The 14,190-nt window shown below is 30.6% G+C and overlaps 1 protein-coding gene across 3 annotated transcripts; it reads right to left on the bottom strand.

Moving 5' to 3' along the window:
* Positions 1–200: 200 nt before the first annotated feature.
* LOC111038689 (UDP-glucuronosyltransferase 2B15-like) lies at positions 201–13,820 on the bottom strand. 3 transcript variants are annotated; one of them, XM_022321899.1, is made up of 5 exons: positions 3,645–3,841; positions 1,813–2,564; positions 1,478–1,697; positions 1,101–1,320; positions 201–934 (listed from the first exon to the last, which is right to left on the bottom strand). In XM_022321899.1, exons 1-5 carry the CDS (start codon positions 3,715–3,717, stop codon positions 655–657), a joined length of 1,545 nt encoding a protein of 514 aa, XP_022177591.1. In that variant the 5' UTR covers positions 3,718–3,841; the 3' UTR covers positions 201–654. The 3 variants fall into 3 exon arrangements, with proteins under 3 accessions (XP_022177591.1, XP_022177590.1, XP_022177589.1); XM_022321898.1 differs by lacking the exons at positions 1,813–2,564; positions 3,645–3,841 and adding an exon at positions 12,896–13,820; XM_022321897.1 differs by lacking the exon at positions 3,645–3,841 and having other exon boundaries at positions 1,813–2,793.
* Between the last annotated feature and the right edge of the window lie 370 nt (positions 13,821–14,190).

Raw genomic sequence — 14,190 nt, 5'->3', positions numbered from 1 at the left:
TGTAAAGTATACTATGATATAAAAATATTTTAATATGAAAATCATATTAATTCAAACTATACCCGCAAACCATATCCTATAATTGTTTTTCGTATACAATGATACTATATCATTGAATTCAAATTTAACACCATCCATTACAGTGACCTACTTGTAACCTACTGTACTGTCTGTATACCAGAGCGTCACCAAGTTAATTGTTTTTTTTTTTACAAGTTATATTACAATAAAACAATTTATATTAACTAAAATAAATAGCGGGGGCATGCCACCGTGGGCGCTCTTGGGTCTTGAGTATACTTAAACAGCGTTAAACCATAAGCATAATACATTATTACTGGCAGCCTTATAGGTTATTTATAAATTATAATTATATTTGTAAACATTTTATACATGTATTTGTAGTACAATAAAACAAAAAATTAAAATAATTTTATACCTAGTTAAATTCATGGTAAATTTATAGTATATAAAATAGTACTTAATTAGTAACTAATTAGTAATTACCTACACATCCTTCTATTCGACATCCAAAATTCAATATAGATACTTAAGATACTTACTTATGTATACCCAGCACATATAAATATATAATAAGAAGGTAATCACTATTTTTTTTTTTTTTACTTAGCATATTCAAAATTCCCTTTATTATTAAGATTGTTTCTCTTTAGATTTTTTATTTAACAATCTTAAAATAACTTTAATAATTAAGTAGTAAAGTAACACGAAAATTGTTGTTATAGATAGGACAATTACAACCAATACATCGATTAAATAGTATTGGTACCATGGCATACCGGCGGCGGCAGACCGAAGATGCGGCGCCCCTTTGTGTCGGATGACATACTCTGTCCAATATACTGCAGTTTCCAAAGGAGACGTTGGTCGATCACGAAAAGCTTCTGACAACTCTTTAGCCTTTTGTCTGTATCTATATTTAACAAATTAATAAATATTATGAATATGTAGTGCATACTTATCATTGCCAATTACAATCATAAAGTCATAATGACTCATTGACTCATAACAATTATTGACGTATTACTGCAGGTGGACCACGACCCGTAATATCAAACATTATAAAACGATTAACTTACTTCGGATTTGTGAGCATGGATGTTATTTTTGTAAAAATTTCATCTTCATTCAAATCTCCGTAATTCATCATCTCTGCACCTCCTTTGCTTACAACAGCTTTGATGTTTGTCATTTGATCACCAAAAATTGGCATTGATAAAATTGGAACACCTTCATACACAGCTTCGGTAGTTCCCAATAGGCCACCGTGAGATATAAATAACTTAACATTGGGATGAGCTGTACATAAATAAAAAAAACATTGTTTATATACAATAATATTATGCTATTAAATTTAAGTAATACAATAAATCATACCACAAATTTAATTTAAAATTTAAAATTGCTGCAGTACAAACCGTACATTTGCGTATACATGTATAATTAATTTACGTACCTAATATATCTCGTTGAGGCATCCATTTGCGAATCATTACATTGGACGGTTTTCCTGGTAGTTCTCCTTCCCATTTCCACAGAATTCGTTGTGGAATTTTATTGAAGACATTTAAGAACATTTGTCTTTTTTCAGCTGAAAAAGTTTCACCTCGTAATAAACTGCCCATGCAGAAATAAATTACTCCGTCCTCAGCTTCATCGATATATTTCTGTATGTCCTATATATATGTGTAAAAATAACTGAATTATTAACTATATGATAATACATCATAAGACAATTCAACAAAATATTAGTGTTAAACAATGTTATTTTTATTTTGTTTGTATTCAAACCTCTTGCAGAGGTTTTGGCGGTTTTACGTGCAGACCTCCTACTTCGACAACGTTTTGTGGTAGAGGCCTACTGCCCCACAAAGCATGGTATGTGTTTACAAACAACAAGCTTGTCCTCAACACTAACTGATCTAAATGTGATGAATCTTTATAACGTTTTGAAGCGATTTTCTGAGAGGATATCGACGATCCCGTATAATATTTATAAAAAGCTACTGATCGCATCAGTGTGTTATAAATCCGTTCTGCGAAATTCATGTGCGGTCCGTACGTTGTCATCAGTACTGGTATGTACGCAGGATGAGTAGACGCCCCCATGCGATCGGCAGACCACACAAATAACGGGGACGTAGTCCACGCAATGAACGGGGCTTTGAATCGATCTATCAACGCCAGGTATAGGTCAGTGTTACATGTTTCGGTCACAATTAAATCGTAAGCGTCTTCTGGCTGATCGTACAGTTGACGCAGTGCATCAGACTGTGTGTATTTTTCTCCGTTGCTCACGATATGAAACATGTGCTTATAACTATTTAAAGTTGATGGCGAATACATATGATCCATAGTCACGTAGCTTGGGTCCAATACAGATGACGTATTGCTGATTTGTATTCGCTTGTATTGTTCGGAGGCAATGTCTGGAAAATGTGAATACACCGTCACATTATGGCCGCGGCGATGAAGTTCGGACATGTAAGAGTCGAAAATGATCTGATGACTAGGGGCTTCGATCGGAAATACACCTAGAATGTCTGCACATAAAGCTTCTTTGAAAAACGAAAGAATAAACAATTGTAAAATTACAATATATGAGTTGCAATTAATCATTTCCATGTCGATTGTATTTGAACACACTACCGTCTACCGGTCTACCGGTCTACCGGAATACAAACATATTCATATTTTGGAAGAAAATTATCTACTTTTATTAATCTATTGATTAGAAAAAAAAAACACCTATCGTTTTTTTTTTATCAAAACACTAACTGATTATAAAAACATATAATAACTATTAAAACTATATTATAACTCAACCGACTTGGGTTTTATAAATTATGATTTTTATTTCGTATTAAAATATTTAGTAGGTGCCTAATCAGTAATTAATAATGCCATGATTTAATGATTGGTTGTAAATGTTCTATTGAAATAAAAACTATCATCATGATAACAAAAATTAGATAGGTACTTAAGCGTAAACATAGTACTTCTATTATATGCAATGACTGTATTGACTCTATTGTGTAATGTGTATCCCACCGATTTCCACAAAAACTGGTTCTAACGGTTTAGATTCAAACATTGTGAAGTTAGTCTTAATCATAGTCAAATTAGTTTTCAAAATATACGGATATAATGAAATTTCAATGTTAAAATGTTGTTTGATGTTTGCTCCGTTTCTTATCCGTCGTCCGATACAACATTTAAAACCAAATAGTTTTGCTGTATGATAAATTGTATTTAATACTTTTGCTATAAAAATGAATTTTTGGTTTTAGGATAGACAACATTGAAAGTATATTATTGGCTAACGAATATGACTGTTGAATCGCATGCTGATTCCATGGCAAAAAGTTGCAACTATTCAGAAATATAAAATGTATGTCGAACTTTAATGCAAAACCCAACAATTATTCGTCATTAAAATGTCCTCTAATTTCTAAATCAAATTTTTAAGGACTGTTTAAAAAAACCTAAATGATATTACTTTGTATTTCTTTAATTTGATTGCCTTCGAAATGGGAGATATATTTTTTTGTTATTGCAGGAAATAGGCATTGCTCCTTTAACTAATATATTATTTATGTTTGGATATTCTGTCGTATAATTACTTATAATAGTGATGCTGTGTCCTTGACTTGTAACTTGCAAGTCCTTGAATCCATGGAGGGTAAACCAAATCATAACTTAAGCCTTAATGAGGAAACACAGCTAAGATGTTTGCTGAGTCTACTGGAGAAACTACTGCTACACTAATAATTACTGTTACAAATAAAACAATCATTTTAGGTGTAGTTATATCTAGTTTATTAAATATTATTAGTTAGAATATTCTATAATATAATGTTTGAACATTGAACACTCTTGTATTTTAAAGATAAAAAAACTTAATAAGATTAAAATTTATAAAATAAATTACAATAGTTAAGTGCTATTATATATTTTACTAGGTACTTTAGTCAATAACATTAAGCTCAATATTTAGTAAGTTAGGAAAATGTTAACCATACCTATATTATGTATAATATACATGCAACTATATTAAAATGATCCACTAAAATACATAGTTTTATCGTATATTGAGTCAGATAAGAACAAAACAACAAGACTCATTATTGCTAATCACCGACTAATGAATAACTTAATGAATGAATATTTTGTATTTTCATGCCTATATAGGTAAATTATTAATTAGAAGGCGTAGGTATACGTATATCAATTAAATTAGCTCTATAAAAGATAAGATTAAGCCGTTGCGTTAACAAATAACAACTTGGTATAAGACGTCTTCTAGAATAAAACATTTTAGCAATTTTTAGTTGATTTTATGGATAACAACATTTATTTTAAACGATAATATGCTGTATATATAGCCATATAGGACATAGGTATACCATATTGTTAAATGCCAGTATACACATTTTTTTATGAAAATTCTCAGTGGCGTAGCCAGGGGGGAGGCTGAGGGGGCTACAGCCCCCCCCGAAATGTTAATAAAACTTAAAAATTATTTTAATGGTCTATGGTATTCGATCAAAAACTAAACCACCACTGTGTAAAAAATTGATCAAACCCACCCCCGAAAAAAAATCCTGGCTATGCCTCTGAAAATTCTAACACAATTTTCTTCAGAAATGGTTTAATTTCAAACTTATCACTTGTAAGAGTTTAAATATTGATTAGTTATTAATTAATACACTTAATTGATGGAATCGTATGCATGGCCATATCCATAAATTCAAGTATGTAATGGGTACTTACTAAGTAATGTACTACAATTAAAATAGTATGATTGTATGATTTATTCAAGTTCATTGGCTCAAATATGTTAACTACAGCGCCTAGTAGTTCTATAGTTCTATACTTGAAATGTTAACTATGTTGTGGTACATGGTCTCTAAATTGTCTTATAATATATATATATTTGATACAGGTACGTACTCTAGTAGGAGCGGGTGTATTGGTCGCCTTCCCCACATACATTAACTTATTAGTCAATACTGACATAACGTGGATAGGTAGTGTGAATAATGTGAATAGTGTGAATTGCCAATTAAACGTTTGTATACTTTATAAAAACAGTTTAAAATTAATCTGAATACTTTAAATATTTTGATGTTTTTAGTAATTATAAATATTGATGTATATATATTATATACGTAATTTTGAAAAGTATCAAGTCTTAAATATTTGTTGAATAATTATAAAAAAAATTTTTATTTTTCGTTTTGAAGGTACCTATTTAATTTTGTCAAAATTGGAACTTGACAATAATATATGTTCTGTCCATTATAAAAAATGTTCATAATAAGTATTTTTGAAATTTTTAAGTTTCAGTAAGCACAGCTGCTTATGAGGAACATTGTAGTAATTTGTATTTAGCTGTTATGAATGCAATACCAGTATACCACAGATAATAATATCTTCTATATATTTTATAATTTATTCATTTTTTCTAATTAGTAGTCAATATTATGTAAGTACATAATTAATGCACATCCATTATATCATTAGGGCATTAGGCACATTACAAAATTACGTTTTATGTATAGATACTATATGATACAGTATTATATATGTATATATATACAGTGCTTGATTTGGAAAAAAACCAGAAGGGGGACTCAGAGGATGTTTGACGAATGAGTGTTCCACACAAAATTAACTATCACATTACCGTGGGGGCAAAGCCCCTCACACCCACCTTCAGCCACCCATATTCCCAAAAAATCATTAAATGTACTATACAAAAATATTTTAATAGAAAAAAAACACTTGTTTATTCCTTATTTTTTTTAAACATTATTTTAATTAATTATTCTACAAAAAAAAAAGAAAAAAAAGAAACTACGTATTAATTATTAAATAAGGTCCACACGTTTACATATGAACTATCTTCATTTTTAGAAGTTCTTTTAGGACAGTTTACTTCATCAGAATTTCTTTTTCTACTTTTTATCCAGCTTTCGACGTATTACGATCTAGTTTGAACAGTTGAATGGGAGGTCCGATACAGTTAATGAAAACTAATGAAGATATATGCCCTGTAGTCAAAGCATTTCTTTTTGATGTAATTATATTTTTATTGCACTGAATGATCTCTCACATTCAGAGGAAGAAATTGGAATTGTTCTGACTGCAGTCAAAAGAGGATGTAGATAGTTTATTTGTGAGGAATCTTTTGTACCTACCTTTAGACTCACGGAATCCTCGGATCGTAGTTTTTTCATCTAAATGAAACCTTGTAACTAATCTTCTAACACAGTCATCTCCATACAGAATATCAACATTATCAGGCCAGTTATTAGAATTTAACACATCCAAATCTTTTATAAGTTCATCAAATTCACTTTTAAAGTCATTTTTATTTTTAGACACATGAGTTAGGTTTTATCCCCCTTAATATTTCACAAGATCTCCGCCTATGACAATGTATACTAATAGAAATTAAATTTATTACATTCCAAAAAAAACCTTTTCGGAGTTCATAATGATTTATCTTTTATCTGCCGGAATTTGTCATGAAAATATACCTTTTAAGTGATGAAAATACCTCTTTAAAGGGTTGGTCTAATTTTTAATTTTTTTAGTTATGGGCAATTCAACTTTTTTTAAGCAAAACCGGACCTACTAAACATTTGCTGATGTAAATTGTCAACTTTTTATCGTTATTTTATGATAAGCGGTTAGGTTAGGTGAAACGGTTTGTCGGCTTGGCGACGCTCGCAACATATTTAATATTTTATATGTATTTTGTCGTTAAGACAAAGCTACATCACTATACTTTTTCGTTAAGAAGGCCAATCACCGGAGATGTTTTACCGCCGCTCATAATCCTGTTAGATATAGGTACACAGTTCTAAGACTTATCAATTATAGTAGTATCACGTAGTATAAGGTCTATAATTCAAATCCTATCGATTCCTTAGATAATATATAAGATGATATTTTTTATTATCTTTAATGGACTCTCCTCCCCATAAATATGGAACTATTACGGTAAGGTTATTATTGTATTATAGTAAGTTGTTGATAAATACGAATAACGAATGATAGGAATTAATTTATATAAGATATGATCAGAAATTTACGATATCAATTTAGTAATTGCAATCAATCTACTGTCGCTCGCTAAAATTAATGTGATTGTTTGATGTGTGGTGAGTTGGTTTACAATCAATTTACGTACATAGCTACCAGCTAACCAGGTAGGTATTTGAGTGGATCCTTGATAGAAATGTAAGAAGTCAGAAAATATATAGCTACTTGTAAATGTTGATTGATAGGTACATCATTAAATGAAGCGTTTAAACTTAATTTAAACGTGTATGCGGTAATCATTGTTTTCTTAGCAAGAATGTTTGTAAATGTTTATTGTTTATATCATTAATATAAAATGTAAGAACGCTGATTGTTGAGTATCTATGTATAGCAGGGCTATTATTACAACTTATACAGCCATTAATTATATTTATAACTATCGACCTTATATTATGAAATTTGATGCCCTGATGGTAAGAACATTTTTATTTATGTTTGTATTACACGATAGTTCAATTTTTTAGCAAGGTTTGCATATATAATATTGTAGCGTTGATAAAAAATTCTCATAGCTCACTTAGAAACTGAATTCAATACATTCTTACAAAGTAAACAGTAACGCCGTCGGATATTACAAAGAATCGATATGGCCACATCAAAAATACGTCTTGTCGACAGTATAATACATTAGGCATTAATACACTACAGTACCACATATTACACATAAGTCGTGAATTGATAAAAATAAATATTTTACGTTTTATGTGCAAAGCATTTTAATTGTAAGATTAATGATTTAAAGCTAATGTTTAAATGTAAATGTGAGTATCTAAAAATTATGTTATTATTTATTTAAATGTATACTAAGATTTAGAGGAGCTTATTTGATTTTAAAAAGAAATTGAGGGGGGGGGGTAATTGGCGAAATTTACAAACATTTCATATTCCCCGGCTCCCCGCCCACCACAAACAAGACCAAATTACGCCACTGGTATGCTAGATGTTAGGACCCATATGAAGACAAGAGGCTAGAACAGTAGTTCCCAACCTTTTTCATTCTACGCCCCCTTTTAAATTTATTAAAATCTCATCCCCCCCCTTAAATTAGAGTTTAGGTGAATTTTTTTTTGTGAGTGGTACAAATAAAACACTCATAATAAATATATATTATACAATATACTACTATTTACTTTTATTATTATCATCATTTTAAAAATGTATTAGAAATCAACTTACGAAGTAATAATATGAAGTATAAGAAAAAAATATTGAATACAAAACAAAAATATTAACAAGTATAAATAATATCTCGGTCTATCGACTCTATCGTTATACCTAATATATAATTGTTAATGATACCCGCGGATAATCTGATAACTTATAAAGTGATTTCAATTTTACACATTGTAAAATAACACAATTATTTTCGTAATTCCATCATCACTATATCCCCCCCTCCGGTTAGGAACCGCCGGTCTAGAATAAGGATACCAAACTCCGCTTCTGATAACGAAATGAGTCGCACGATTAAAACTCCATAAACTGCGCTGCGCACTCTGGGTCGCTTAGTCCTTTACCCCTCCACTCGTATAGTATATAGGGATTAGGGATTATTCATGTTTTTTTCGTTTTTTGGAAAATAAATGCATTATTTTGAATCATGACTCTTTTTAGATTTTTTAGCTTGTACGATTACGCATTTATACATGTTTATACGTGTGTATTTCATAAACTTTCAACATTATTAAGAAACAATTAATTTGATTGTAACAGTACGTATCGGTATAAAACGATCGTTCAAAAAACCACGTGTATAGTGTATCGAATAGTACTCGTCTTAGATTTACTATGAATACAGATATATAGGTTATAGGTAGGCATATCATCACTAGATATAGTGTTAAGTTAACGGATTGAACAATTTAATTATTTACACAATAATAAAAAAAATATTTATAAAATGTACACATAATAATATGCCAATTATTTTGATTAGTTAATTTTTTTTTTATTACTTAGGTACCTATATTTTAGGTTTCCTTATTTAATATTGTAATGTTAACTATATGTATATCATTTAAGATAAACTACAATAATTGGCGAGCTATCATATTGCATTTCAAGAAGATAATTAAAAAAAAAAAACGTATATTTTAATTAATTTATATATTATATAGGTATATATTGCTGACACTTGACTGAACGAGGAAAAGAAGAACTTGTTTTTAACGTTTTGTAGCGTTTAAACTCAAAAGTGAAAGACTCTTAAATTGTATAAACATTTAAACGCATACATTTAATAACGTTTAAATTCGTTATAACGTTAAATATTCAATCGATCATAGCGTTTGATGTTCGTATATAACAGTAAACAATATTATTTTTTTGGATTTAAGCCATGAATTTTATAGTAATTATATTTTTGTTAATTAATACACGTTTGAAGCGAAAAGAACTTTCGAGACTCTTTAAAACTATCTAAATTAGTAGGTGACAAACAATTTAGTTAAGGCTAATAAATAGAATAAGTATCTTTACCTAATTATTTTTTGAAATCAAGTTTCTGTTCTAGACATGCTTTCAACCTTTTTTAATTATTTAAGTTACTTTTTAAATAGATAAATTGTATATATGTGTCAACTTTAGTTATATTTGGTCGATTTCAAAATAAGTCTGATTATTTTCGATGATAAAAAACTGTTCATTATTGTTTTTTATTACTTAACTCATATTTTCAGTAAATAAATTGAGCTTTATTATTGTTCAAAATTTAAAATAATACGAAGATACTATAGAATGGAAGTGTATTTGTCACGAAGTATACAGAAGAAGTTATATTTTTTGAAATATATTAATATAATAATATGCTATATTGCTATATAAGAAGAATATGAATAACTTGTAAATTATTATTTTGTTTCCCGAAACAAATACCTGGTAAGTACTTCATGAATAATAACAATATAATAATTATAATCTTACCTTTATTATTCATAACTATTCATTCACAGTAATTTTAAAAAGTAACTATGTCGTATAGGTACCTACATGAAACTTAAATGAGTTATACCTCATTATACCTATGTTTAAATTTTGAGCAGAGAGATGAATGTGTTTGTTTTACACTGACGTCACTTTTAAGAGCAGTATAAACTAAAAATGCTTTGAGTTTGTCCTTTCAGGGCGGTTTTTGGTAGCAAATTGTATTTTCTGTCCACAGTCAAAATAAAAAGTAAACAAAAATAAAAAATATTATTCATATAAAGTATGTACCTAGTGGGGCCCCATCGTCCACCACAGGTTGATTGCCAACCTGATAATATACTACTCGCAATATCACAAGCTAGTCTCATAAATTATAATAGAGTCGTCATTATTGTCGGGAAACGAAGTGAACGGGATCAGCTAGTGTGATATAAATATCGCCTAACCTAACCTAACTGTGACTTCAGTATTTTTTTTTGGATCTGGGAGCTTATAACTCTAATAAAAAAAATCTGAATGAAAAATAATACTCTCATAATTAAAAATTAACATTGTGAATAAAATATAATACACACATACTGTAATGCCTCATTGAATACAATATACCTAACTTACAATATCAAACAATTAATCTGATATCGGAAGCATATTTCTCTCCATCTTAAAATTAAAAAAATCCAAATTCCAACTGATATTGTTGTATACTCATAATATATAATGACTTAATAATGATAATTATTTTTAATAATAATTATTGGTTACTACTAATAACTTACTAGTTATTATATTACATTATATTATATTAAGCAGCTAAGGTAGGTATTTAAATTAGCAAAAATAGATTGACTTAAAGTTCCCCCAACTTTCTGCCAAGTCTCCCAAATTCAAGAAATAGTACTATTATTGATACATATATCATTTTTAAAAACTGATTTGGGGTGGTGGTACCCCCTAAAATATTTAGGATATTTGCGCATTTCCATGTAAATGTATAATCTCCTACGATAAAATTAATGTATTCAATATTTTATTAATTATTACACGTATTTTATTTTAATTTGAGCAAAAGATTTTAATTTGCTCGTAACATTTTCTAGAGTTCAATTAAATGTAAATAATATTATAACCTCAATTGTATGCATGAGTTACTGCAGTACATTTTCTTATCACTATTATTAGTAATTATTTGGTAATTAGTTATTATCGCCTGCATTTTAATACTTATACACCTTAAACCTATTAATACTTTTTCGTTGTTCATACTATTATGTTTCACATACATATCTGCAATAATATAATTAAATATTTTTTTATGCACACTGCATAATATAGATGGGCTACAAGCGTATAAATTACTAACGATAAAAATATAATTACGTCATTGTTTTAGGTACATTTTAATCTTCATTTTCCTTATGAGATTGTATAAGATTATTTGACTCAAACAAGCAATCGTCTATTAGGTATGATAAATTGATACCTTAAGATGTGAGCTACTGTTTATATGTATTAATGTAAAATAGTACTACTGCAGTAGTTCAGTCTTCACACTCACACACTCTTTACAGTTCATTCTTGATATAAAATATATACAACCAGTAACTATCTTAACTAGATAGATAACTACCTATCTCCTATTACATTATATATTATTCTTAAAAATATAAAGTCAACAATACATTTCTAGATTTTTTCGTTAATTTATGACAAGGTCTATTTATTAAAGAATTTTTGGCCATGCAAATTTCTTCATATACATATATATATATTGGATTGCTTTGCAGTGTGTTAGGCGTATAGTATATTTAAACTATATTTAGTATATTTATACTTAAAGTCAATAGAACTTAACTATTTTATATTTTTGACCATGCATGTATTGTTTAATCACTATTTTAAGAAAAAAAATTATTTCTACAATGAATTTTGTAATTTTTTTCTAAAATGAATTGAATACACTATAAATCAATTTCAAAAGTATGTAGATATAATTAGTCAACTATGAATATGCCAGCAATATTGGCAATATAAAATAAAATAATATTTTTTTAAATTAAATCAATAGTTTTTATAGATCCTTAAACATCGGGGTATAATCTTTATTTTCTTACATGAAGTAACACACTTTGGTTTTTAAATTGTACGATATTATGAATTGTTTATCTATACATATAATCATGCATAATTTTCCTGCATCGAAAATTGTCTCATTTTTTATAATTAGATTTTATAGTTACGCTCCTTAGTCCTTTTGACCGTATTACATAACATTGTTACGCAATATTATTGGCATTATTGCCACTACCAGCCACGAATACCTATCGATCATCGTTAAGTATTTTATAAAAATATATTAATACACAATACAGCTGGAAGTATCAATTTAATTTACCTCTTAAATAGTTAATAGAGTACCTTGCGCACTATATGTCTATATCATTGAATATTATTTACTCTTAACTCTTCTAATATTCGCACAGAATAATATTTTCCGACAAGTTCGAGAAAAATGTAAAATAGCGCAGTTGGTTCATCTATCATTATCATACAATACCTAGATAACATATGCCTATATATTTATCCTATACTGTATATAGCATAAGTATTTAAATTAGTACTTCAATCATAATGCACATCTTGGCATATAATATGATATTTGGGATATTGGAAATCTCGATAATGACAAGTACCTATCTATATTATATCGGTGTGGGTATTCACAAGCATTAAACATAATATAACTATTATTGAAGTAAAAAGATTTCACTTTACTACAATGTACAAGTCGATTTATTGTAATAATACATAATATTATAAAATACAAGTATATACTAACGATAGGCAAGTGTTTCGGCGGCATGAGGTGCATCCCACCGGTCTCCTTAACAGCAGGCATGGTCGGTGACACCCCGTTTAAGGACCAGTGCGTGTTGACCAATACCAGACTGACGTTGGACGCCAACTCGTCCAGGGACACGTCCACGCCCAAGCGTTTTTTCAACGTCCGTTGGCTCCAGGGCCGGTGCAACAGCCGAAACGCAGCAGCGGACACGATCGCTACAGCCGTGTTGGTCAGCCTCTGAACGAGGTCCATGCGTTCCGGCAGGCCGCTGAACACGGACGGTCGGTATGCCGTATGTTGTGACTGACCAACCAAGGACATCGTCCACGGCAGTAGCGGACAGCTGCTGAGTAAGATAGCAGGCGCTCGGTACTTAGCAGCAAAACCGAGCGGCAGCTCGCTGTTAAAGTGCTCGGCGATGACCAGATCGAATGACACAGTCCGATCGTCGAGCAAACGCCGGACGGCCGGCACGTCGAACAGGCCCTCCGTGGACTTGGCCAACTCGTATAGGTAAAACATGTCCATCAACGTGCCGACGACGCCGAACTGCCCGGCAGTGCCCGGGAACGTGACATTGTTGTTGGACATGGGCATGGAGCCCTCGACGCTGATGTCGGTAATGTTCGGGTGCGACGAATCGAAGTTGCTAATTACGTACACGTCGTGTCCGCGGTCCGCCAGTGACCGCAGGTAAGGCAAGAACACCATGTGATGGCTGTACCCGTGGTGCGGGAACACCCCGAGTATGCGAGCCCCGGACGCACCGTAAGACGCGGCCACGGTGGCCGCGACGAGAAAATACGTTACAGCGGCGTATACCATGATGCCCGGCGCAGTGTCGCGCGAGCTATATAATATGCGACTGATTGTCAGGACGTGCACTTAAACTGCGCGCGTCACGCGTGTGCAATAATAATATGTACATGCATATAATACATACCGACGAGCGCGCCGAGCAACGTAATTGAATCCGCCTCGACATATATCGCAGATAAAAATATATCATACGTCTTATTTGTCGTCTTTATAATACTAATTCCGTTTCACCGATTGATTTTTTAAAACGTATTATACTAAACGCGCTAGGTATGTCATTCCACATTACCTGTAATTATCATTTTTGTAATAAAATATTGGAATTGACCCTTTTTAAAATCATTGTTATTACTTTTTATTCGAGAGTAATTATAGTGGTTTCAAATTATATTAAGTTTTATATTGGCTATAACTTATAAGTAACAAGCCTAAAAATCCAAGCTTGGTTGTTTAAAAGTGAGATTAAAATT

The sequence above is a fragment of the Myzus persicae genome, unplaced genomic scaffold (assembly GCF_001856785.1).
Source record: "Myzus persicae strain clone G006 unplaced genomic scaffold, MPER_G0061.0, whole genome shotgun sequence".
In the NCBI taxonomy this organism is placed as follows: domain Eukaryota; kingdom Metazoa; phylum Arthropoda; class Insecta; order Hemiptera; family Aphididae; genus Myzus; species Myzus persicae.
This window is presented reverse-complemented; position numbering and strand designations above follow the sequence as displayed.